The sequence below is a fragment of the Chionomys nivalis genome, chromosome 11 (assembly GCF_950005125.1).
Source record: "Chionomys nivalis chromosome 11, mChiNiv1.1, whole genome shotgun sequence".
NCBI lineage: Eukaryota > Metazoa > Chordata > Mammalia > Rodentia > Cricetidae > Chionomys > Chionomys nivalis.
In genome coordinates, this window is record NC_080096.1 from 40,854,113 (window position 1) to 40,880,896 (window position 26,784).

The 26,784-nt window shown below is 51.4% G+C and overlaps 1 protein-coding gene across 3 annotated transcripts in view; it reads left to right on the forward strand.

The window, feature by feature from the left end:
- The first annotated feature begins 3,599 nt into the window (after nucleotides 1-3,599).
- Nucleotides 3,600-26,784, forward strand: part of Acot11 (acyl-CoA thioesterase 11) — a 54,272-nt gene continuing 31,087 nt past the window's right edge. Inside the window, exon 1 of one of the 3 annotated variants that reach the window (XM_057784622.1) lies at nucleotides 3,600-3,657. Coding sequence is in view for 1 of the 3 variants with exons in the window: in XM_057784621.1 (XP_057640604.1) it covers nucleotides 8,497-8,529 (33 nt within the window). In the remaining 2 variants the exon portion in view is untranslated. Of the gene's footprint in view, nucleotides 3,658-8,399; nucleotides 8,530-13,709; nucleotides 13,807-26,784 lie in introns of those variants that run through there. The other 2 variants (XM_057784621.1, XM_057784623.1) reach the window with 2 other exon arrangements.

Sequence of the window (26,784 nt, forward strand, 5' to 3'; positions counted from 1 at the left end):
GACAGGGTTTCTCTGTAGCTTTGGAGCCTGTCCTGGAACGAGCTCTTATACACCAGGCTGGTTTCAAACTCACAGAGATCTGCCTACCTCTGCCTCCCAAGTGCTGGGATTAAAGGTGTGTATCACCACCACCTGGCAGGGGCTTCTTCTCAATGGAGGAGATAAAATACTTGTTTTTCTGCCCAGAAGGCTGTGAGTGGATTTTGTTAGCTACCTGGTGACCTTTTTGCTATCAGTGGAGGCAGACCTCACCCCCTTTTACTATAGAGGCAGACCTCACCCAAATTCCCCAGAATGGTTATTCCAGACTCTTCCCTCCCTAGACTGTTACCCATCCTTAGGGGGAGATGTCACAAGTATTTTATGGCCTGCTGATCTCTATGCTGTCATCAGAGACCACACTAGGTTCTAGGCCTTCTAGCTATAGAACCTACTCTCGTGGTCACATGTACTGTGTAAAAGAGTCCCTGTGCAGCCACCCCTGAAGCTTTGTTGTGCACCTGGAATCGGACTGATTGTTGCTTGGAAGCCGTTCCCCAAATGGTACTGTGTTTGAAATCTGCTGACAACGGACCACCTAGCGTTAGACTCTCCGAAGTCTGACCCGGATTGATGAAGTCAGTCTGTACTGGGTTTGCATTCTCATCTCTCTGCGTGGTTCGATTCCCTGTAGGACACTGGCAGACACTCCCTCAGGTTTCAGAGATCAAACCCAGGTTACCAGACTTGGTGACAAGCACCATTATCCTCAGAGTCATCTCACCGTTCCCAAAGACATATTTCATTTTAAAATTGTATGTCTGTGCATATGTCCGTGTGTGGGTATGTGATATGAACACCTGTATCCGCAGAAGCCAGAGACATCAGATACCCCTGGAGCTGAAGTTCCGGAGGCAGTGAGTCTCGGCATGGGTGCAAGTTCTCAAAAGAGCAGTGCATACTCTCTCCACCAAGCTATCTCTCTGGTTCCTTCTTATTTGTGTGTGTCTGTAGGTGGGGATCTGTGAATGCCTCAATGTGTGTGGAGAAGAGAGAACAGGTGGAAACTGGTCCTCTTTCAGGTCCAAGGAACTGAAGTGAGGTCATCTGCTTTGGTGGCAGGTGTCTTTATTCAAAGAAAGATTTTTTTAAAAAATTTATTTGTTTATTATGTATATAGTATTCTATCTGTTTGTATGCCTACAGTCAGGAAGAGGGCACCAGATCTCATTACAGATGGTTGTGAGCCACCATGTGGTTGCTGGGAATTGAACTCAGGACCTCTGGAAGAACAGCCAGTGCTCTTAATCTCTGAGCCATCTCTCCAGCCCCTAAAAGAAGATCTTATTGGCTCGGTAACACACTTCTAATTAAACTATAGATCAGGGGTTCTCAACCTTCCTATTGCCGCAACCCTTTAGTACAGTTCCTCATGTTGTGGTGACCTCCAGTCATAAAATTATTTTTGTGGCTACTTCATAACTATAATTTTGCTACTGTTATGAATAGTAATGTAAATATCTGATATGCAGGATGACTGATATGTGACCCCTGTACAAGGGTCATGTGACCCACAGGTTGAGAGCTGCTGCTATAAATCAAGAAAAGCCCTAGGTGCCAGGCAAGGTCCCTTAGCCTAGCCTACCATTGGCAAGGTTCCAGGATAACCTCCACATGGTGGGACCTGCACCACCCGAAAGATGCCCACTCACACAGGAACACATACCCTACCACTCCGAAACAGCATAGCCAATATGGTCGCTTTCTAAAAAGGACAATGTGAGGGCCGACTATGTGACTTGGTTGGTAGAGTGCTTGCTTGGCATCCACAGAGTCCTACGTTAAATCTGCAGTACCAGAGCAAACAGGTGGGCCTGCAATCCTAGCGCTTGTAGCTGGAGGATTAGGAATTCACAACCGTCCTGGTCTGCAGAGGCCGCTGTCTTAAAACAAACACAATAACAAGATACTCTGAGGGCTGGGATGTAGCTGTGTGACAGAGTACGGGATCAGGCCATGGATTCATGGCCAGCTTCACAGAAAGAAAAGGAGATAAATCTGAATCTCTCTAGGGTTCTACCACTTGCTTCTGGTGTCACACTAAAGTAAGCCATGGTTGATGACAGACTCACGGCAGTCTGCCAGAGTGAGAATTCCCCTTCCCTGCAAGATCTGGCCGTCCCACAGGGCTCCTGGTGTCCCTGGATGTGTCTCCATCTGCACTTGGGTTTTTTTTTTTTTTTTTTTTGGTTTTTCGAGACAGGGTTTCTCTATGGCTTTGGAGCCTGTCCTGGAACTAGCGCTGTAGACCAGGCTGGTCTCGAACTCACAGAGATCCGCCTGCCTCTGCCTCCCGAGTGCTGGGATTAAAGGCGTGAGCCACCATCGCCCGGCTCCATCTGCACTTGGAAAATGGTCTCGTTTGTCATTTGCTGTCGAAGACACCTAGGTGTCTAGGAGCTGAGGCTGGGCCTTAATGCTCCCAGCTGAGGCAGAGCTGGTCTGTGGCTGGCTGATGCCAAAACCCATGGGTGGGTACTTGCATCTCTGACTGTGAAGGTCTCATTCTTAGTGTGCGCTAAGCAAGGTCATACAAGTGACCAAAGGAAGACCTTTGTTGTCACCAAAGGTCTCCCACTGGAGGGCTTCTGGGACCCAGTGTGGGTAGCCTCAGTAGGTGGCTCTTTGTTCATAAACAGCTATCCTTTGTCCCCAGAGTGACTGGGGCAGGCCAAGTTCCCAAGGAACTCTTTGGGTGTATGTCTGGAGAGACAAGCTCCTCCAGGTCCCCCCTCCCTATAGAATGCACTGGACTGCCAAAGTCCCCCACCTCCTCTGTTCCTCTTTCAGGGATCGCCATTTAAGGTATCTGATCCCTTCTGAGTTTGACAGATGAACACTGGTGGGCGTCTTTTACGTGGCCCTCCAGTCCTATTTGTGTGTTCAGTAGCGTGTAGTTCATACTGTATATTGGGTAAGGTAAATACCAAACCCGGGGTGGGGGGGGGTGTTGAAGGATAGGGTTGGGGGCTGCATCCTCAGCTCTAGTCTATCCGGAAGCCACCCCTTTGTGTTAACAGTGGCTCTCACTGAGTGAGGTCAGTGGGTGCTGTTGCCTTTGTCTAGTTCTGAATCATCTATTTTTCTGCACCCTCCCTCCCCGAGTCAATAATCCTCCAAGTATTCTGGGGGTCCTGTGTAGTATCTCATTCCATCACACACTTCAGTACTGGGCACATATTAAAGGTGTGCTTGAATAGCCCCTAATACTAAGACTAGCAAGCTCCGCTTTGAGAAGTAGCAGTCAGTCTTTGCTTCCAGTGGTGACCAGGTGCCCATTTTTCCACCTCTGTCCTGTGACCAGGGCTTGACAACTCCCGGGCTGAAGTGTCTACTGTCAGTTGGTTGGGGTCCTGACCTCCAATATCTTCCACACGGGGCCTGGACTTCTGAAATCAGCTGACCCCGCGGCCCTGGTTGGCCCCACCCTCTCCAAGCTTGGGAGGGAGGGCATAGATTGGCCCAGGAACTTGTCTGGCCGCTCCCGCCTTCTGTCTACAGCCGGCGCTTCCGCCGCTGCCGAACTCCAGCCTCCCTACAGTCGCTGCTTTGGCACCCAGGGAGTCCTGGACTCCGCCCTGCCAACCGTGGGGGGGTCAGGATTGTCCCAGCACGTGGGTAAGACCCCCTTCCCCGCACGTGTCACCCTTCCCCTTCTGGAAGGGCACACGTGTCCCTGGCGTCTCAGCTCGGTGGGTCGACTCCCTGTGCAGCTCTCAGGTTGGTCTCTGCTAGGGACTGTCCTTACTCAGGCGAGCGTTGCTTGGGTGCTGGCCTCCAGGAGATGGGGGAGGGCCTCAGGCTGGCCACCGGGGACCTGAGGGTTCAGGCTCCCCGGACAGTGCGTCTTGTGATGACTTACTCGGCATAGCCTGAGGTGAGAACAATTCCTGAGCAAAAGCCAAATCTGGGAAGTTGGGCTGGGCCCAGCCCCACAGCGGCTGGCCACGTGGGAGGTCCACTCGCACCAGGAGCTGGCAGAGACTAGAATCCGTGTATTAGAACCTATTGGACAGGGTGGTATTCAGGGCTGGCTAAACTTTACTTCTCCTGTAGGGTTCCACCCCCTCCCCACCTCCTTGAGCGCTGCCTCTCCTCTGCCTGGGGGCAGTTTGTGGGCTTCCCCTTGCTCTTCTTTAGAGGCTTTTTCTCCACAAAGCATGGGATTTAGAGCGAGTGCTCTGGGCTCTGAATAGTCACCTCCGTTTCCTCTTCTGCTGGTGTACTCTTTTCTTAGCCCCTCCCTTCCCTGATGCCCCACCCACTCTTTATCTCAAAGCTTCCTTTAATCTGTCCGGCCACACTGCCCGGCCCCAGAGGCTGGGACAGTGAGGGGATGACAGTATTCCTGCATGCCTTCATTTGATCAGAGGTTTATGCAGGCAGGTACTTCCGTTCACTGTGTCCCCTTGTAAGATTCCTCCATTGCTAGATGCTCATTGAACATCCATGTTCAAGGCTCTCACTGTGAAGGGACAGGGTATTCTGATGAATCTGTGCCATTCCACTGCCAGCTTACTTGAGGTTAAAAAAAAAAAAAGGACACCAACTAAATCAACTAAAGAGAAAAAGTCTTGGTAGGGATGCGGTCTTCCTCCCATGCACAATGCCCCAGGCTCGAGTTCCAGCGAGGACCAGGGATACAGGACTGTGAAGTGTGAACAGGTACATGCTTCCATGCAGACTATTGAGGCGGAGTTGAGGAGGCTACCTGGAGATGGTGGCATTTCAGCTGCTGTTGCTGTGCTGACAGACTGTCAAGTCTCTGGGTCTCCTTATCATATCCCCACCGTAACGTGCCATTGATCTGTCTCTCTGGTCCAGCAGAATTGACATCTCTAGGGATTTTGTCAGGCAGGCTTAACTTCTGCTCTACTGAAACAAAAACCTTGTAGTATGGGGGCTAGAAAGATGGCTTAGCAGTTAAGAGAACTGGCTGCTCTTCCAGAGGACCAGGGTTCAATTCCCAGCACCCACATCACAACCATCAGTTCCAGGGGAATCTGACAAACTCTTCTGACTTCTAAGGGCACTAGTGGTGAAGTAGCTCATAAACATACATGCTGGTGAAACACTCATCCATATAGAATTAGAAAGAAAAACAAAAAAACTGGGTGGGACCCAGCACCCTAAACGTTAAGGGGCCCTTTGGGTGTCCCTGATGCAGGCTGAAGTTTGGGCCCTTCTAGGACCTAGTACAGGCATCTGAATATGGGACTGTGGTCTGGGTGTTGGGGAAGGGGCTCAGAGATGAGGGAGATGTCGTCCCTGTCCTTGGGACTCCATGGATGCCCATGGAAACATCTCTATAGTAACAGATGGGGCAGAACCTCTGAGAACTCACAGGAACCAGTTCAGGTAGGATATTGCTCTGTGAGCTGCAGGAGCCTCTGTAGAGAGATTGAGCTCTCTGTTGTGCACGCCTGGGATTTAGTCTCACTCAGGTCCTCCCTGATGTCTGAGTGAAGCCCCTCCCTGTGTGTGCCTGTGGGAGGATCAGCTGCATGGGGCTCTGGACTTATGGTCAGGAGAGCTGAGTCTAGACAACTTCCACCAAGCATGTCTTTTTGAGCATCCTTTTCCATCTCTGGTCTTTACTCTGTCTATGTCTAAGATGGAGCTCTAGATTGAGGCTGGTGAGCCTGAGGTGGTCCTCCGGAGAGATGGGAGACTGGGCTTGGAAGTTGTGAGTTCACTAGCGGTATCTGTTACATTAGGCGTGGACTCAGTAAGATGAGCTCAGTCCAGGTCTCTTGATCTGCTGTCTTCCTTGCAAGGCTTCATTGTGTTGGGCCTGCTCACCAGGCGGAGAGGAGCCACAGTGCTTAAACCCTGTTGCTGGTCCATGAGGCCCTCTGCGACAGGTTCCTGCTTTCCTGTAAGGTGGCGCTCCCCAAAGCCCAGGACTGTGCTGTCCTGTCAGGCCTTTCCCCATATCACTCCTCCCAACCTGCCCAAGCCCATTCAGGCTCTAGGCTGGCGTGAGTACCACCTCCTCTAGAAGCCACCTGGATCTCTCTAGTCCTCAGTGCTGTGTGTGTGTGTGTGTGTGTAGGCCAGAGTAATTTTCTTCAATTGCTTCCTCATCTTTAAAACCATTTTAATTTATTTCATTTATTATTATTGAGTATGTGTGTATGTATGATGTGTGTATGGCAGCGGGGCACATGTGCCACACATCTGTAGAGGTCACAGGGCAACTTTGTGTGGTCAGTTCCACCATTGCGTGGTTCCAGTATTGTTGGGCAGTGTCTTAGTCAGTGTTCTATTGCTGTGAAGAGACTCGTGACTAAGGCAACTCCCATAAAAGGAAGCATCTCACTGGGGGCTTGCTCACAGACTCAGAAGTTTATCATCATGGTGGCGAGCATGGAGGCCTCAAGCAGACATGGTACTGGAGAAGCAGATTTCCACATCCAGATCTATAGGCAGGGCAGCAGGTCAATACTGCAGCTGGCTTGGGCTTATGAAACCTCAAAACCAGCCCCCCCACCCACCCGTGACACATTTCCTCCAATAGCCCACACCTATTCCGACAAGGCCACACCTCCTATTTCTTCTCAAATAGTGCCACTCCTTGATGACCAAGCATTTGGATATATGAGCCTATGGGAGTCATTCCCATTTAAACCACCACGGGCAGCGAGCACCCTTGGCACGCTGAGCCTCCTCATGGTCTCACTTTATTTGTTGAGACAGGATCTCTCAGTGAACCTGGAACTTACCCATTCTGTTAGATAGGCTAGTCAGCAAGCCCTAGGGATCTTGTATGGGATCACAGGTGCCCACAACTGCACCCAGTTTTTTACATGGGTGCCAAGGAGCCAGACTCAGGTCTTCATGCGTGTAATAACAAGCACTTTGCAAAACGAGCCATCTCCCCAGCCTCAACTTCGATTCAGAGGATGTTTGCTTCTAATGTGTCTGCACCCAGGTGTGTATACATGAATGCAGATGCCCTTGGAGCACAGAGACATCATCGCCTCTCCTAGAGCAAGAATTACAGATGGTTGTGAGCCACCTGACATGGGTGTGGGAACCGAACTTGACTCCTCTGGAAAAGCAGCAAGTGCCCTTTACCACTGAGCCATTTCTCCATTCCCTACTGTTTTTTTTTTTGTTTGTTTTTTTTTTTTTTTTTTTTTTTTTTTGACAATGTCTAACACAGTAATATAGATCAAGCTGGCCTGAAACACACCAAGTTGCCTAGGCTGGCCTTGAACTCATGGCTGATCTTCTACCTCAGCTTCCAGAGTATTGAGATTGCAGGCATGAGGTAGCACGTTGGGTGCCCATCTTGCTGTCGTTAGTGTATAACTTCAGTTTCTCATTTGCAGAGGCCGAGTGCTGGTAGCTGACAAGAACGCACAAGGCAGGGCGTGAGAGCCCTGGATTCCTAGAACAGAGGCTTTGAGAGAGGAGGGGACTTGCTCAGAGGCCTGGCCGTGAACTCAGAGCATTTGGCAAAGGACATTTTATCAGCTGCGTGGTGACGGAAGAAGCAGGGGGCAGATGGGACCGTCCCATCTGCTCTGTACTGGCTGTGCGCCTAGGATGTATCCCTTCCCAGCCCCGAGGATTGTCCTTGTGGGGTAGGAGCAGGACCAGCAGGAAGTCTGAATCACAGAAGGGGTCTGGTGTTCTAGGACTCATCTTTGGCCACTCGTTCACCTTTTCCTTTGGCCTCCAAGACTTTTTGTTCTTTCCAGTGTGAGTCTCAAGCCCTCTGGCTCAAATCTCTTGCAGAAGTGACATAGGAAAGGAAAAATCCTGGAGGGCTATCAACTGTTGATGGCCTTGGGCGCTAACTACTGTGTGGCATGCACAGTGGACTTTGGCAGGTGCCTCTATTAGAAGAATCACCGGTTTATAAGGAAGTGGCTGTTAGGGGCTGGTCTATCGTCTCCCAGTTCAGCAGTTGCTGGATACAGGCAGCCTGGGCGCAGGAGCCAGTGGGCAGCACTCCGGAAGGTGAAATCCTGGCAGGTGGGTCTGGTGTCTCTCTAGGAGGCTTTGGCAGCTCTCTGGCATCCTGCCATGCTCCAGCCTGCCCTCTTGCGGATGAATGGAATCCCTGGCCAGGGAGTTGGAGCTCTGGGATGTTGGAGCCATTCTGTTAACTAAGGGCAGTGGGTAGAGGGTTGGAGTTTGGCTGAGTCTAGAAGCATAGTCTGGTGGTGCCAGTAGGTGGGCACCAGATCCCATGTGGCTGTGGCCCAGCTGGCGGGCGCTAGGGAGCCTTCTGTGCTAGGGTTGGGGGTGCACAGAGGGTGGATTGAGGAGAGGCCAGGACATGGGGCGGAGATATTAACAGCTGGCCCCGGAGGGGGCGGGAGCTTGGGAGGAGGAGCTGTGAGAAGCCGGCTGCTTTTGGAGCTGTTGGCCGCCTGTGGCTCAGGTGACCAGAGGCCCTTGAGCAGCTCGCAGAACCCCCAGGGCCTGGCAGGTGGAGCAGCAATGATCCAGAATGTGGGAAACCACTTGCGAAGGGTACGGAATGGTGGGTTAGGGTGGACTGGGAGCCAAATGTGGGGCTTCCCCTATGTGAGGCCCAGAAAGTAGATGCTTCCGTCTTAAGTCAGGATCTGCATCCCCAGCCTCACTGTCTGCTGTTCTGCAGTCCTGTCTGAAAGGAGAACTCACAGAACCCACGGACTTCTTAAGTTATAACTGGTAGAGTCGCCAAAGAGCCGTGGGGACAGCAGGCTCCCCCCGGCTGGCAGTTTGGGGCTGGGTGGAATGGAATCCTCTGTAGCAAGTTCTGGAATTCATCCTGGTGCCGTGTGTGTGTGTGTGTGTGTGTGTGTGTGTGCCCTGTGCACAGTTCTCCTGCCTTCTGAGCTCAGGGCTTGGAGTTTGCTGACCTCCCTACCTCAGGACTCCAAGTATATAGACCTGACAGAATTTAGGGTGTGAGGGTGTATGTGTGAAGACAAGAAGGAGAGCAAGGACACGACCATGTGAGGGACAGGCCATGTGGGACACGTCCTGTGGAGTGACCTTTGGGAATATATTTTCCTGGAACCTCCTGACTGGGACTTTTGGAGTGGAGATAGGTGCTGAGGTCCCAGAAACACCCAAGTGTTCAGCGGCTCACAGGGGGCCTTTGGCCTGGTGCCTGGAGAAGGACCCAGGACAGCCTGGGCAGCCTGGGCAGGACACAGTAACTGCCAACTGAGGACGTTTCAGAAGAGGCCTTTAAAGAAGGGCCCTGGGGTAAAATACATGTCTCACCTGCCTCTTTGCCAGCTGCCATTCAGCTCAGCATCCCCATACCCAGGAGTTGGTATCTCATCAAGTCCCCCTACATCTGCTCTCACAGCAGAGGGCACCTCTGAAGGTAAAGTAACTGTGGCACCTGCTTACCTGCTCAGACTTACCTAGCAGGTCACCGTCTTGGTGGCATGCTTGTCCAGGTCTCCAGGTCCCATCACCCTTCCCTCTGTATTGATAGTAGCATCATACTGACTGGCTTCTTCTGCCTCGGTGAACCGCCTAGACTCTCTCCAGTTGCTGTGCACTCTGTAAAACCCCCCCCCCCCCCAGTGATCTCAGCCTCCCTATGCCTCCCCTCGCCTGCTGTCTCTTTGGTAGCTTCTGTCTCAGCCCTCAGATTCAGCTGGGATGCTTCCTCCTCCAGAAAGTCTTTCTAGATTTTTCACGACGCCATGTACCCTTTGTGAGCCCCGCTCTCACTGGGATGGGAGCTTGGCTTGTATCTCCATCTCCATACCCCAATGAACTTTACAAGCTGTGCTTAGCGTACCTAGGCCTGGCCAGGGGCCAGAGGATACTTAGAGAATGAATGTGGGCATACAGTCCTTCAGCCAGGCCCAGGGTGGAATCTGAGCCGCTGGGGCCTCTTGCTCCTGTCCCCTGAGCCCCGGGTAGGATGTCCTCAGACACTGACTTTGCCAGGCAGCATGCTCAGCGCATGCATATTTCCTTGCTCTTTTCAGTGGGGGGAGGAGGGTTGTTTTACCATCAGAATCTGGGAATGTCTGTGAGAGTGTTTCTGTAGAGGTCTAAGTGAGGAAGAAGATCCACCCCGAATGTGGGTGACACAATCCTATGACTGGGGCCCTGACTGAATAAAAAGAGAAAAAGGAGACAGTATCAGGGTACCAGCATCATCTCTGTGCTCCCCAACTGTGGACACAGTGTGACCAGCTGCCACCATCAGGTCCTTGCCTGCTAGACTGTGTTTCCTCAAACTGTGAGCCAGGACGAGCCCTCACATCCTTAAGCCCCTCTGTTGGGTGTTTGGTTATAGCAGGAAGGAAAGTAACCAATGCTCTCCACCCTACTGCTCCCTTCCCACCCTCAACCCAGTGAGGTAACTCAGGCTCGGTGGGGTCAGCAGCCTGTTTAACGGCACAGAGGCAGGAAGTGGCAGAGCTGGGATTTGAACTCAGTGGTCCTGGTTCAGAACTTTTCTGAACATGAGCTTAGCATTGCTACCCTGAGCCCTGACTCAGCTCGGCTAGCATCTAGCCTCTGGCTATGGATCTGGGTGTTGGGTGTGGAAACTGGGCCACAGGGCCACAGGGACCTCACATTCGTTAAAATGACATTCACCGCCACCTTTGAACTTGTGCCTGGTTGGCAGATCTTGAATTTCTGTGGCCTCTTCTTAATTTCCTTTGCTCCAATGGAAAAAAGAAGGATTTGGGAACACTTTCTTTTTCTTGGTACTGAGCTATTTTTATTTTTATATTTGAGACAGGGTCTCATGTAACCCAGGTTGGTTTCAAATTTGATAAGGAGGTTGCCAAAGATGACCTTGAACTTCTGATCCTCAGTTCTAGCCTGGTCCAGGTCAGCTCCCAAAGGGGCTTAGCAGCTGTTTTGACTCTACAGCTGGTGATGGGCTATTTGACCCCATTCTCTTGAGACTCCCTGCTCACTTGGTACTAATGGCAAGCTGGAGGAGACCAAACCAGCAGTGGGCATCTGTGCTCTGCTCATAGGTCTGGGTGCTACTGCAGACCTCCATAGGACCCATCGATTCCTTTGAACCCCAGGACAGTGGAAGTAGCTTCTCCATATGTCATCCTCTCCAAACTCATTAGGGGTCTAGACCAGAATACGTTGAAGTTTGGGAAACAGCCCTTGGATTGGAATCTTGTCTTTCTCCCTCCTTCTACTTCTTCTTCGTCTTCTTCTTTTTTGTTTTGTTTTGAGATAGTTTCACTATGTGGCTCAGAATGGCCTCCTATTCCTGATCCTCCTGCCTCAGCTTCCTGAGTAATGGGATTACAAGTATGTGCCATTGTGCCAGGCTTGGATTAGAATCTCATTTTCAGGTCTGGGAAGTTGGCTCAGTGAGTAAAAACACTTGATGTGCAAGCAAGAAAATACTAATTCAAATCCCAAGCATTTATGGAAAAACCTTGGCGCAGCTGTAATAGTGGCAGAGCTGGGATTTGAACTCAGTGGTCCTGGTTCAGAGCTTTTCTGGACATGAGGCTTAGCATTCGTACCTTGAGCCCTGACTCAGCTCGGCTAGCATCTAGTCTCTGGCTATGGATCTGGGTGTTGGGTCCCAGCATTGAAGGGTAGAAACAGGTAGATCCCGAGAACTAGCTGAGATTCTAGCCTAGTTTAAATTGTCAGCTTCTAGCTTAGTGAGAGAGCTTGCCTCAAAGTGATGATGTGGAGAGGACAGGACACTTGACATTGCCTCTGACCTCACACATGTGTACAGACATACATACCTACCTATTCACCTATATGCACCACATATACACACACAAAACAATCACACACACACACACGGAGGGAAAAAAAATCTCATGTTCACCTATTATTCATGTTGTGATTTTAGGTCAGGTGTTAGTCCCCGAACCCCTGTGTGCTGGGCGATCCTAGAAGTCCCCCAGCCTTGGGTCTGAGGAGTTGGCATATGCCTCTGATGGTGGTCCTCACCATGTGGCAGGAGAGGGGAGGCCTAGAGACAGAAAATGATAAGGCCCATTATACAGGAGGAGCTCAAAATGATTGAGTGGATGAGTGACCCCAGGGCTTGAAGGGGTTGCGGTGGTCATAGAAGGTTCTCTGGAGGAGAATCGAGGCTCAACAGTTTGTTCAGGAGCTGCATGTGAACCCCAGACTCGGCCACAGGCAGATGCACAGTGTTTTCAGTCTGTCTAGTTGATTTTTTTTTTTGTTGTTGTTGTTGTTTTTTTTTTTTTGGTTTTTTGAGACAGGGTTTCTCTGTAGCTTTTGGTGCCTGTCCCGGAACTAGCTCTTGTAGACCAGGCTGGCCTCGAACTCCCAGAGATCCGCCTGCCTCTGCCTCCCGAGTGCTGGGATTAAAGGCGTGCGCCACCACCGCCCGGCTAGTTGATTTGTTTTTATCCTTCCAGACACAGCTCAGTCATCACTTCCTCTTTGGCTCCCCATCCCATGTAGCCCCAGAGGTAACAATGCCACCTTCCAACATTACACCTAATTTGCTTGCTCCCTACGTGGGTGTCTACTGAGGGTATGGCAGGTGCATGAGTGTGCTGTGACTTGTGACGGTATGGATCCCAGCTGTTGGGCTAGTAGAGGAGAAATAAAGGCAGGCAGGCCATGGTGATGGAAACCTGCCATAAATACTGCGAATGACAGTAACAATGAGTGTCATCTATGGTTTACCTATGTCTGAGCATGCTCGGACTCAGTCCTTATAACTCTGAATGCTCTTGTGCCCTCTATTATAGATGAAATGGAGACAGAGAGGCTAAGTCTCCTTCCCAAGGTCACACAGTTGTCAAGGGACTTTGAACGAAGGACTTTAAACTCAGGCTGTCCAGAGAGCAAGAACTGAGAGGGTGGGGGTGGGGTCCTGAACAGATGACATCTGAGCAGGAGGCCTGGAGGCTGAAGGGGTCTCATCTGGGCAGAGGGAACCTTTCCCTTGCAGGCTTTAAGGCAGGGGAGTGCCAGGCACCTTGAGCTCTGAATGACGCTTCCGTGGTTCAGAGTGGCCTGAGCCTGGGAGGAGCGGTTGCCAGCTGGCTGAAGTTGAAGGGACTACAGCTGGCCTTGGAGTCTGGGCTGGAGTCTGTCTGGAGCTTAGTTGATGTTATCTTTGAGCTTTCTGGGGGTTCTCTGGTCCCCTGCTTTAGTTTTTTTTTTTAATTATTTTATTTTTTGAAACAGGGTCTTACAATGTAGCCTGGGTTGCTCATGAACTCACAGAGATCTGCCTGACTCTGCTTCTCCAGTGAGGGATTGAAGGTATAGACCACCATCCCTGGTGTTTCTTGGTTTAGTACCTGACTTTCTTTAATTGGCCAGCTCCAAATGGTCCCAGCTATCTTCCTATCATCCCCTTGCTCCTCACAAGAGGGAGTTTGGTTAGGACCAACCAGGAACCCATGAGGCACTAAAGGAGGAGCCTGGGCTTGGGAAGTTGCTAGCTTGGGGCCCCTTTGTCCATCTTCAGTTTGACTATAGAGGCATCTGCAGCTCCAGTGAGTGGCCTTGCTGTCGCTCATCCTCGTGCACTGACAGCGTAGGCTGGGGCACCCAGGCTGTCTGAGCTGACCCCACAACACACATGCCAGGGGCTGGGGCTCCTGGACCACCGCCCCTCACCTGTGCCTAGTGTGGTTACTTCTGCCATGTTGTCCCCCTAGAGCCTTGGGAAAGCTGCCCGAGAGTGAAGGGGTCCAGAGACACCAACTCATTTTGCCTGTGTCGACCACACTCATCATCTGTGAGCCACTTCCGTCTCTGCAAGTGTTGTTAGAACTGCTGTTAGGAGCGGAGACTCTGGTGAGCCACAGAACTTGCATGTCACTGGCCGGGTTAAATAATCACTCCTGTTTCTCATCAGTCTGTGGGTTTCTGCCATGGTTCAGTGGCAGGGATTGTGGGTCAGGTGAGATGATAAAATGGTGGTTTCTGCTGAGGCCCTGCTCAATGTCAGGCATATTTAAGTCCCTAAGTGTTTTACATGGCTGTTGGTTTTCAACTGGTTTTACAGCTGAGAAAGTCAAGGCCCTGGTTTTGCATCACTTTGACCTAGTTAGAGGTTTAAACAATCTTGTCTGGGGGCTAGAGAGATGGCTCAGCAGTTAAGAGCACTTGTTGCTCTTCCAGAGGACCCGGGTTCTATGCACAGCACCCATGGTGGCTAAATGCCCTCTGTAACTCCAGCTCCAGGGGATCCAATGCTCTCTTCTGGCTCCACAGGAACCAGGCACAGCTGAGTACCCAGATATACATACAGGCAAAGTACCCGTATACACAAAATAAAGCAAATACATTAAAGATAAAATTCTTGTCTGGCCCCAGGCTCCAGCTGGGCAAGACCCTGAATGCTGTGGCTTCTCACCTTGTCCTAGGCCGACCTGGGAGAGTTGACAGCCTGGCATCTTTGCCTTAGGCCTGCTCTGTTCAGTGGCTCTAGGACAGATGGTACGGCCAGCTAGGTCCCTTGCCAGTCTCCTGGCCACAGGCCTGTGTGTGTCCCTGCCATTCCAGGAGTAGCCTCCCTGCAGGTAGGACATGACATTAGAGTCATGGCAATGACGAAAAGGACCAGTGTAAGTTAGGGACATAGGAATGACCCAGACCAGACCTGTCCTCCATAGGGCAACTGAGGTGGCCATAAACTGATAATGACAGCACAGTATTGCTAGACTGTGGCAGAGGAAGACTGAGGTGGCCCTCATCACTCAAAAGCGGCCCAGGCAGGCTTCCTGGAGTAGGCGACAGTTCACTCTGTTTATAAACGTCTCTGTGGGGGAAAGCAGGGTTCAACAGAGAGAGGCACATGTATGGAGAGCCAGGGAAGAGCCTGTTCCACAAGTGAAGGAGAGTGCGCCCTGTTGACTGGCTTTCTGTTCCCCTTGGCCATACGATATAGCTGTCTTTTCAAGAGCTTCCTCAATAGCCATAACTGCCCTCAGTAGATGATATATCAATGAATGAATGCTACTCGAGGCAGCCCAGCAGGAGTGGGAAAAGCAGGACCTTGGCTCCATATTCATGCCTAAGGCAAATCCTGTGGACAACTGGGCTTCAACTTCCTTTCCAATGGCCGAGGGAAACCTGTCCCTGGCAGGATTTGCTGAGAAGTAATAGCTATGCGTGCAGAACCCCAGTAGGAAGTCTGTAAGGGCTGCCACACTGTAGGGATGGCTGCATGCTGGTACGCTATAGGAATGGCTACGTGCTGGTACGCTGGCTGGCTCTCAGAGCATCTCTCTCTCCCTTTTTTCCTCTCTCCCTCCCTCCCTTCTTCTCTCCCTCCCTGTTGGGGTATTTTAGACACTTTGGCCTTGAACTATGTGACTGAGGCTGTCTTTGAACTCCTGACCATCCTGCCTCCCTTTCCCGAGAGTTGGGTCTTCTCACCTCCTCCTGTGTACATCCACGTTACAGTTTAGAGAGCACTATATGAACCTTGCCTTGGCCCTTCAGAGGTCTGGGAACCAGCGCTACACCAGCGGCCCAGACTGGACCTTTGTCCCACATCTCACTGGGACCTGAGGTCCTGCTTCTCACTCCTTGGCCTTGTCCTATCTGTGACTAGAGAACAGGTTGTGATCCACCCTGGGGTGTGGCCTGGCCTGGGTCAAAGAACTAAAAGAGGTGCCTGTGGAACTCCTTAAGGCAACCCTGGTTTCCCAAAGCTGTGCGGGTCCTCATTTCCTTCAGATCCCTTATGAAGCCGGAAGAGACCAGACCAGCATCTTGTTCTTCCCCGGATTACAGGTGTGTGTGTGTGTGTGTGTGTGATTTTCTTGTGCACATGAATTAATTCTGTGCACATGTATGTACATTTCCCACATATGTTCAGGACTCATTGATAGAGGCCAGAGGATGACATCAAGTGTCTTGCTCTATCCCTCTTCTTATTCCCTTGAGACAGGTCTCTCACTGAACCTGGAGCTAGGCTGGCAGCCAGAAAGCCGCAACAGACTTCCTGTCAAACACACATGTATACACACACCACCACACACATACACACTCGCACACACATACTATAGCATGACCCCACACATACCACACAACACATGACCACACTCATACACCACACAACCACACATACCACACACACCACAACCACACACACCACAACCACACACACCACAATCATACACACCACAATCACACACACCACAATCACACACACACCACTTAACCACACATACACATACCACATACACACACCACAATCACACATACACATCTCTCACACACACCATACACACACACATACACACACACACACACACACACACACACACACACACACCACACTCCCCACCACCATCACTGTGCTTTCAGGCCCACATGGCCATGGCTGACGTTTTATGTGCATACTAGGGTTTTAAACTTATGACTGAGCAGCAAGTGCTCTTATCCACTGGGCCACCCCCCAACCATCTGACTGACTCTCTCCCAGCTCTCTGCCAGCCTCAGCCTCCTGACTATAACTGGGCATGTGGGGTCACGCTGGGCCCTGTCACTGAGCAGGTTCGTATTAGCTGACTTTTCCATGATGGAGGAGATTCATTTTCAGAGAGCGAGTGATGTGTCTGGTGAGACGCCTCTGGTAGGTAAAGGCGTTTGCCCCCAAGCTCTGTGACCCGAGTTCTGTCCCTGAGATCCACATGGTCGGTCGAAGGGAAGAATGGAGAACTAACTCACAGGTTGTTCTCTGACCTTCCTCACACAGGCAGGCACGCTGCACACGCCTCCCCCACCGCTATACGTAAATAACTAAATAAAATGTCGTAAAATTTTTTTCAAACGAGAGCAAGTGGTGAGCCAAAGGTTTAATGACTGTGGGGCCAGGGGAGGGGCTGTCTTTAAAGGGAGCCAGATATGGGGTGGGGGAAAGCCCTGGTTGTTTCCCAGCCCCCCTCAGCCTCTCCCCAGGGCCCTGAGGCCCTCTGAGTCAGCGTGGTCCAGCCCTTCTCTAGCTTTGAAGATAAAAGTCAAGCTTCCGGGGCTTCAGGGCCAGGAAGGTGTGTATCACTTGAGAGTGAATTTGAACCTGTTGCCTTGGCCCTTTGGATGGGGATTGGTGGTCCTGACCTGGCAGCTCTGATGTTTTTTTACCTGAAAAGATCCCCAAACCCAGGAGGGCCCCACTGGTTATACTTGCTCTGGCTTGGAGCCAAAAGGCAACTTTGGAGAGTCTCCGCAGTGCTTCGCACTGGTGATGGGCTCCCTAGGGATCCTCCTGCCACACCTGTGCTGGCTTTCCTTTGCCCTTGACTGGCCAGTCATGGTGTGGAGGGGCTCTCTCTCTGCTGTCCATGCCTCCTTTCCCTCATCTGCTCCATTCAGGTCACTGTTACTGAGTAGAGCCGAAGACAAGGGTTAGTTACCCAAGGGCTCAGCCCAGCATACAGTAAACACATACCAAAGGGTGGATTTCTAAAAAGGACCTTTGAGCTGGTTCCTGAGTACTTCTTAGATGCTAGGTGCCTGTGCTGTGGGCAGCTCTCTGACTCTGGGGGCTCCCTCCATCTGCTGTACCCCTTAGCAGATGAACAAGTTCCAGGATTCACCAGCCTCCATGGAAGCAAAGCCTTTCAGGTCCCAGGTCGCCTGCCAACCGCTGCTCGAGTGGTACCTGTTTCCACTTGACGGCCTCTCAACTTTTTCCTAAGTCACTCCGCCTGGACTCTGCCCCCGCATCTCTGTCCTCTCCTTCCCCATCTGCCTTCACTCCACTCACCATGTCAGGGAGCCTGTCAGGGGCTCCCCCTGCACCACACTGATGGCTCCCTGGGTCTTTTCAAGTGTTTATTCCTGTCTACATCCTCCCCCGCACTCTGGGGACCGTGTCTGCTGTAGTTTACGAGGGCTGCATGCAAACCACACTGAAACTTCGTGGCTTAGTGACGGATTGTGATTTGCGACTTGGAAGCTTGGACAAGGCTGGGCAGAGCTCCGCAGGGCGATTCATCTGCCATGTGGGGCCCGGGTGGAGGTTACTGGGTGGTGTCTAGCTTATGGGTAAGCTCACCGCCGGTATCGCTTCGCTTAGCCGGGAATGTCATTCAGAGCACCCACATGCGACATGTGGATTCTTTGTTGTGATGGTCAGATTTCTCACCTGGCAGCTAGGGCCCCCCCAGTTCCAGGAGGCCTTGGCTTCCCATGACATTGGTTGAAATGTCACTGAAGGTGACGCAGACCCAGGGGATAGGATTAGACTCCACCTCCTCTTAAGTCTTCATACCCTTTATACAGGTCTGGAGTCCCGGGAATCTCAGAAGCTAGTATATGCTGGTGGCTATGTTTTTGCTTGTTTGTTTTTAACAGAGGGGTACAAATCAGAACTTTGATACATTCAGTGCACATTTAACACTATCTGGGAAATTCTTTTAAATTTTATTTTTATTTTGTGCGCTTTGGTGTTTTACCTGTATATATGTCTGTGTGAAGGTGTTGGATCCTGGAGTTGCAGACAGTTGTGAGCTGCCATGTGGGTGCTGGGAATTGAACCCATGTCCTCTGCAAGAGTAGTCTTTTTTTGTTGTTGTTGTTTTGTTGTTTTTTTTGAGACAGCGTTTTTCTGTAGCTTTGGAGCTTGTCCTGGAACTTGCTCTGTAGACCAAGCTGGCCTCGAACTCACAGAGATCCTCCTGTCTCTGTCTCCCGAGTGCTGGGATTAAAGGTGTGTGCCACCACTGCTTTGTACTGAGTCATCTTTCCAGCTCTTCTGGAAAATTCTTTTTTTTTTTTTTTTGTTTTTCGAGACAGGGTTTCTCTGTGGTTTTGGAGCCTGTCCTGGAACTAGCTCTTGTAGACCAGGCTGGTCTCGAACTCACAGAGATCCGCCTGCCTCTGCCTCCCGAGTGCTGGGATTAAAGGCGTGCGCCACCACCGCCCGGCTTTTCTGGAAAATTCTTGATCCCTTTCCTTGCTCATTTCTTTTCTGGGTTCCCCCAACTCAATACCTATGACTTCCTGCTTGCTTCAAGCCCCTTCCCTCCTTATCTCTGACTCTAAGCAAGGACTCTCAGCCAGCAGTACTGGTGCTAGCTGGACCTCTGACATATGCCTTGGGCCAACACTTTGGACAGGACCTACCCTGTGCCATTCCTTCCTGCTAACAGCACTGCTAACAAGCAGACCCTCTTCATTCTGAGGCTCTCCACCCTCCTCTCTCTCTCTCTCTCTCTCTCTCTCTCTCTCTCTCTCTCTCTCACACACACACACACACACACACACAAACACACACACGCACACACACCTGCCCATTGTGGGCAGACCCGAAAGGCAGCTCCCATCACTCTCCACTTACAGACTCAGCACTTTGAGTCAAATCTGCGCTCTGGGGATCTGCCCAGCCTCGGGCCACGTGGACCAGGCTGCCTTCTCGGCTTCTCACCCACTGCCCTCTGACGTCACAACTATCCTTTTGGGGCTTGGCATCCTCCCTTCTTTAGAAACCCCCCTCCATGTCTTTCATAATTGCTTCTTCTCATTCATGCATGCATTTAGCCAGGTCTCAGCAGGAGCCCTCCCCCACCACCGCCTCAGACTGGAAAATTACCTTCTCTTTTCATCACATTCCCCAGTCTTTTCTTTATTTTTCTTTTCTTTGTGAGACAGGGTCTCATGTAGCCTAGGCTGGCCTTAAGCTTTGTAGATGGGACTGAGCTTGAACTTCTGATCCTTTTGCCCCCATCTTCCAAGTATCACAACTGCTTTATGCAGTGCTGGGGATCAAACTTCCTGAATGCTAGGCAAGTACTCTGCCCACTAAACCACACCCCTAGTTCTGTTTTCTTTCCTTCTTTACATGGTCTTGTCCCCTTTTTGCTTGTGAGAGAACAGACCATTCTCTTCAGTGTTCTCTAAAAATGAATGGGAGTCCTCCCCTCCTGCCCAACAGGGTTTCTCTGTGCAGCCCGGGCTGTCCTGGAACTCACACTGTAGACCAGGCTGGCCTCAAACTCAGAGATCCACCTGCCTCTGCCTCCTGAGTGCTGGGATTAAAGGTGTGCGCCACCACCACTTGGCACAAATGGGAGTTTTAACAGGGATAACAGCATCGATCTGTAGAGCTGGTTTCTTTCTAACTGCCCTTCTGGAGTGCTCTTGACCTTACCTCTTAACTGTTACCCTCCAGGCCTGGTTTTTAGTCAGCCCTCAGATGCTCAGCTAGAAGGCTGAGCCCAGACCACGCCTAGCCAGGTACCCTCCCTGCTCTCCCTCCAGCCTGTTGTCTGTCCCATCTAGGGACTAGTCCCACTCCTTCTGGTCCCCGCCCCCTCACAGGGCTGGGCCTCAAGCAAATCCCAGCCTGTGGCTGCCTCCTCCACACTGAGCCATTCCTCCCTCTCCTCCTCTCTCCCACCCTACTGGGCTGGGAAGCCTCAGCTGCCAAGGTGCCAAGCTTTGGTTAACAGCAGGAGTTAACCACAGTTGAGTTTGTGGACAGATGAACTCAGGAGGCTGTTTTCACATCAACAACTATTGAGCTGGAGCCAGCCCTGCACGTAACCAGCTAACCAGCGTAAACAAGAGGACAGTGGTGGAAACACTGAAACACAGGCCCATGAAGCAGGCCTTTTCCCGGCTCCCCAGCTTGGCTTTTTTGTCTGTTTAACTTTTCAGGCAGCTGCTGATGACCAGGCCCATCTTTATTCAAGCCTCCATTTCCACGCTTGGTCAATCGTGGCCCAGGAGGTTTCTCCTAGGGCTTGGCCCGCCTTGTTCCCACCAACCCCCAGCTGCCCTCTAGTAATCCCAGACTTTAATTCCAGGAGTCTGTTTCCCACCTGAGGGTCTGGAGCCTTCCTAGAACTGGGTGGCGTGGTGTTCGGGCAGCCATCAAGTGTGGCATGCCTACGAGGACCACAGACTCTGTCTTGACCCGCCATGATTCTCAGCTGAAGCCCTCGTGTAGACAGGCTTTGTGTCCAATTGGTAGTGAAAATTGGCAAGAAAATTGAATAGGTAAAAAATTGGTAGGAAAAATGAATGTTATGGCCACAGGCCCTAGCTGCCTTGGAAGCATTCTCTGCACAGACCACCTGGCCGTTCTCAGCAGATGTCTTACCTCTGGGACCTGTGGGCCTAGGGTTTTATTTTTGTTTTTTGTTTTTCTTCTTCTTCTTCTTCTTCTTCTTCTTCTTCTTCTTCTTCTTCTTCTTCTTCTTCTTCTTCTTCTTCTTCTTCTTCTTCCTCCTCCTCCTCCTCCTCCTCCTCCTCCTCCTCCTCCTCCTTCTTCTTCTTCTTCTTCGAGACAGGGTTTCTCTGTAGCTTTAGAGACTGTCTTGGAACTAGCTCTTGTAAACCAGGTTGGCCTCGAACTCAAAGAGATCCACCTGCCTCTTCCTCCCAAGTGCTAGGATTAAAGGTGTGTGCCACCACGGTCAGTCTGGGCCTAGTTATTTTAGTAACACAAAGTGCTGCGGTGTATGACGCTTCCTGTGGGTCGGGTCCTGCTCTAAGCACCCTGACTCCTTCCTGTGACACTAGCAATTCTATTTTATAGATGCAAACAGCGAGGGGCAGAGTGGTTTAGTTATGGCTCAGGGTTCTCCGGTGAACGAGAGGCAGGGACACATCCAGACTTCCAAGAGTCTGCGGGGCTTTACCACAGCCCTCTTGCCAATCACCCCTAAACCTGGGTTTGTCTTTCTTCTCTTTCTGCCCTTCTATTTTTCTTTAGCAAGCTTTTCTTGTGGCTCAGGTTCCTCTCACACAGTTTGGGGCCAGGACAGGTTAAGATTATTTTGTAACCCATCGACTCCCCTAAGCTAGGGGCTGGAGAAGCACCTGGGGTGGAGGTGGGTGAGCCCCTGCAAGAGCAGCTTCTGCCACGGGCTGCCTGGCCCTGCTTGGCATCTCCTGTCTGCAGAGAGGCCACTTAGGCCACTCCCTGTGCTGAATGACAGGATGTGTTCAGTCGGTAAATCATGCCCCTGCTTTCACCAGTCTGCAGTGCTTCTTGGGAATGCTTCTGAAACACAGAGAACTAAGTTGGGTTGAGCCAGAGGAGTCTGGGTCGGGGTGGGGGTGGGGAGGACAAAGTGGCAGGAGAGTTTGAGGATGCCTGAGGGTTAGTAGAAGGGACCCCATTTGCTGGGGGAAGGCCTGAGCACGGTCCCTTAGCAGGGTGGAGGCTGTAGGGCCTAAGAGCAGCTGGAGGGGCCCAGCCCGGCTGCCAGCTTCCTGGGGCAGGAAATCTTAGCTGCCCAGAGTCTCACAAACTGTAAGCAGCTCAGGCCCAGGAATGTGTGGTGTGGAGTGGGGATCAGGAGGGGCCTCTTTCCTGTCCCTCCTCTCTCTCTCTCTCTCTCTCTCTCTCTCTCTCTCTCTCTCTCTCTGCAGTTGTGCCCCCAGCCTGTTGCTCTCCTCCACATCTCTTTTCTCTCCTTTCTCCCTCTTCCCAGCCTCCGTTCTTTTCTCTCTCTGATTGCCCCCCTGCCCCCATAACTGTTTTGTCTTTTTCTTCCCCTTCCTTCTTGTTCTCTTTTCCTCTCCAGAAGGAATTGTGATATCCGTGGCTGCTGTGCCCAGCTCCAGGGTAAATGAGGTGGCTTGCAGGATGGCAGGGCCTGGGCCCATTGCCTGGCTTCCCGTTGCCATGGTAACCCAGAGGCAGGGCCGAGCTGTATTCTTGGCTGTGTGGTGGGGAGGGCGAAGGGTTCTGATGGGGGAGAAGCCAGGGCTTTCCTTCACAACCCCCTGAATGGCTCCCCTCAGTGCCAGGGCTCCCCGTGGAGGATTGCTGGATGTGAGTGTGATTTGGGGCTGGGTGTGGTCAGTTTGGTTCTTGGGCCACACAGTGGGGTCAGTTTACATTTAGGTCAGACTGCTTGTGCTCAAAATGTTCTAGTCTCTTTCTAGTCCTTTCAGTGATGGGGTGGGCAGCGGTGGACAGCCTGAGGCAGGAGGCCCACAGGGAGGCGTGGAGGAAAAGGGAGGGAGATGGGAGGCCTGGGCAGCAGAGGGGTTTGCAGGAGGGAGTGAGGCCTTCTGTTTCTGGGGCAAGCTTGCTCATGCCAGACAACCACAGGAGGGCATGTGGTGGGTTACAACACTGGACCCAAGCAGGGTCTGACTAGCTGGTGTCACGTGAACTCCCATTCCCCAGAGCTGCAGATGGACTAAGTCGCTTCCAGCATTTCCCTCCCTGGTGGTGAGCCGCTGGTCAGATGGTATTTCCGAAAGTGTTTTGATCTGGGTTCTGACACCAACACTGTCCCTGCAGGAGGACATGAGGAGGAGTCTCGGGAACCCAGATATAGGTGTGGGTGCTGGCTCGGCCTGCCTGTGGTAGTATCGCCCAGAGACAGAACTGACTCTCCTGTCTGCTAGATGGAAGTTAGTACAGCAAAGCTACACAAGTGTGTTTCAAGTCCCAATCCTATCCTTACCGGCCGTGTGATCTTCTGTATTTATGGGCAAGTCACTTATTCTTCTTTAACCTCTGTTTTTCCATCTGTAAAATGGGAACGGGACCCCCAACTATTAGGGTTGTGTGAAGATTAAAAAAGTAAACACAGCGGGGCATGGCAGATGGAAGTCTATAATACCAGCGCGTAGGAAGCACTGGCTAGTTTGAGACCAGCCTGGCCTGCATAGTAAGTCTGAGATCTGCCTGGGTTGTAGAATGAGACCCCCATCTCGAAAACAAAAATGTCTCCATCTCACCCGCCTCTCACCATGTCACCTACCCCTCTCAGGTTCATAAACTGAGGAATCTGAGTTCAGAGGGTGAAATACTTGCTCACATTCCACAGGCTGTAAGTCCTGGTACATTGTAGGCCCAGTGCCCAGACAATACAGAGAAGTTGGATCAGGGATGCTGTCCAGGGGAAAGCTGAATCCTGGTCACATGGCCCTCGCACCCCTGGATGTGACAACATTTCCCATGCTACTTCTTGCCTAGTTTGTTCTCACCTGAACCCTGACTCTGGGGCAGCAGCCTGCTTAGACCTACTCCCTGGGCAGGCAGCCCCAGCCTGGTGGCAGGCCCTCGCATGGACAGAGGTCAGAGCATCTGTGATTGACAAAGAACTTTGACTGTGTCCCCTCGTTGGCAGCCCAGGTCATCCTTACTAAGTCTTTAGAGCCTCATTTTACAGACAAGGAAACTGTCTCTTGGGGCTGCTGGGTGGCTGGACAGAAGGGAAGAGAGATACCCAGGCCCTCCAGAGAGGCTTGGGCTGGATTAGACTCAAATGCCATCCAGACTCTAGAATCTTCCTTCTCCACATTCCTGTTTCCCAAAGTGAGAGGTGGGCTGCTGGGCTCTGGGATATCTACCCAGCTACCCCTTGCTCTCCAGCCTCTTCCACACAGTGCTCCCCCCCCCCCCCCCCATGGCACTTCACTGTGAACCAGGTGCCTGTGGTTTCAGAGATCTGTGTTAATCCTCACGACACCTTGGATGGAGATGGAGGCAGGCATGCCTGTTCTCCTCAAGGCAGTCCATGCCATTAAAAAAAAAAAAATCTAGGTCTGTGTTTAGATTTTTGCGCCTGATGTGCCGCTGGAAGCATCAGGTGGGCGGACTTCAGCAGAGAGAGCGCTGCTGCTGCAGTTTCTGGTACTTTACTGGTGGAGGATGGTGAGTGGCTACCTTAGTCACATGATCCCAGAGGCTTCCCGCAGTTAACAGGGAGGTCGGGTCGAGTGTGGAGGTGATTGTGAATGGCCTTCAGAAGGGCTACCGACCTATAATCCCAGCACAGGGTCAGGAGGAAAGTAATGAGACCAGCCGGCTGCGAAAAGAGACCGTCTCAACACCTATCTCTCTAGCTCCTGAAAAGGAACAAAAATAATCCAAGAGAGCCTAAAAGCTGCTGGCTTTGCTCATTCATTTAAGACCTAGTACAGAGACCTCCAGTGCCTCTGTTTCCCCACCGATATTTCCTGATAGGTGGAATTAACTTCTAAGCCCACCTCAGCATCAAGATGCTAGAACAAAGGCACAGGTAGACCAGTAGGAGGCGTGGCCTCCAGCCTTGGCTCCTTGAACAGGATGTGGGACCTCCCTGGACTCCAGTTCATTCCGTCATTGAGACCTCTTCGAGCATTTCTCCGTGGGTCAGATGGTGTATATGTGTGTATGTGTGGGATCGCCTTCAGACTGTATCCCTACGTTTGGTTCCCTGACAGCTCCTTGCTGGGCCTGGGCAGGTCTGGGGACTAGCTAATGGCAGGTACCCTATCGCAGATGAGGTTATTTTTATCATTGGGGTAGAGGGAGACAGATGATGATGTGCTGTGTTCTAGAATGGTCTGCATTCCTCCTGCCTGTGGTTGGCATTAATTGGAACTGGGGGCCCACTGAACAGACTCTTGTATTTATGTCACGACAGGACAGACTTGCTTCCTAGGCTTTGTGGGTACCAGGAGTCAAGAGAGGATGCCTGCTCTGTGTGTCTCTTTGCTTTAAATGCTCCCAGAGTTAAATAATAGCGTCACCGTGGAGAGCAGTACTGCGGGGAGGTGTACGTGCCTTGGAGGCCTGGGCAGGCAGTTCTTCCTGCCTTTCATGCCTGGAAGGTCTTGACAGTTTGGCCAAGGGCCATTTGAAAGATGAGGATCCCCAGAGCAAATGACCCCTGTTCCTTGGGCTCCCACTATGTGCCAGGCTGGTGATCTCTGTTCTCTGCTCCTCCATCTGTGTGTGTGACTGTGTGTGTGAGTGTGTGTGTGCATGGGTTCCTGTGTGTCTGTGTGCAGGTGGATGGGGCCAGAGGTCGATGTCGTGTGTCTTCTTCATGTTGTTCTTTACCATATTTGTTGAGACAGGGTCCCTAATTGAACTTGAAACTTGTATGCCTGTGTTTTTTTTTTTTTTGACGACTTATTTTGATTTCTTTGAAAAATTAAAAAAAAAAAAAAGTCTTGGGACCATACTAGGAGCAGGAGGGCTCAGATGTTAGCTGTTTCTGATTAACTTCAAAAATTATGGTAAATTATGCATACGTATGTACACGTGTAGGCTTGTGCATGTGTGCCTGCTCATTGAGGTCAGAAGAGGGCGTCAGAGTCTCTGGGATTGGACGTATAGACATTTGCGAGCCTTCTGAAGTGGGTGCTAGGAACTGAGCTCTGGTGATGTTCTCCTGCAAGAACGTCACACACTCTTCACTATGACCAAAGTCTCCAGACCCCCAGTTCAACCTTCTTTTCTGAGGAAATGGCCTTCCACGGGTATTCAACACTTCTACACTCCTGCCAGGACACTAAGGGGTCCTGTTTCCATATCTTGGCCCCAGCTTGTTTTTTTTTTTTTTTTTGAGACAGTGTCTGGTATTAGTTACTTTTCTGTTACCGTGATTAAAAACACCATGACCCAGGCATCTTATAAAAGTTAACTGAGGGGTTTGCATCCCAATGGGGAGCATAGCAACAGGCGGAGATGCTCAGCAATGGAGAAGCAGCTGAGAGCTTGCATCCTTGTGTGCAAGTAGGAGGCAGAGGAGAGAACACTGACTGGGGATAGTGGGGACTTTTGAAACCTCAAAACCCACCCAGAGACACGCTAGGCTAGGCTATACCTCCTATGTTCTGCCAACAGTGTGTGTGTGTGTGCGTGCGCGTGCATGCACGCACACGCGTGTGGTGGTGGTGTGGGAGAGGTGGAGTGGCATATGATAACATGGGACAAACATTCAAACACGCAAGTTTACGGCGCTGCCATTCTCATTCAAACCACTGCAGTGTCTCTGTATACCCCAGACTAGCCTCTTCACTTCCTGATGGGTCCCGTGGCTGGGCGGTTGTCCTGGCTGCACCCAGCTCCCTGAG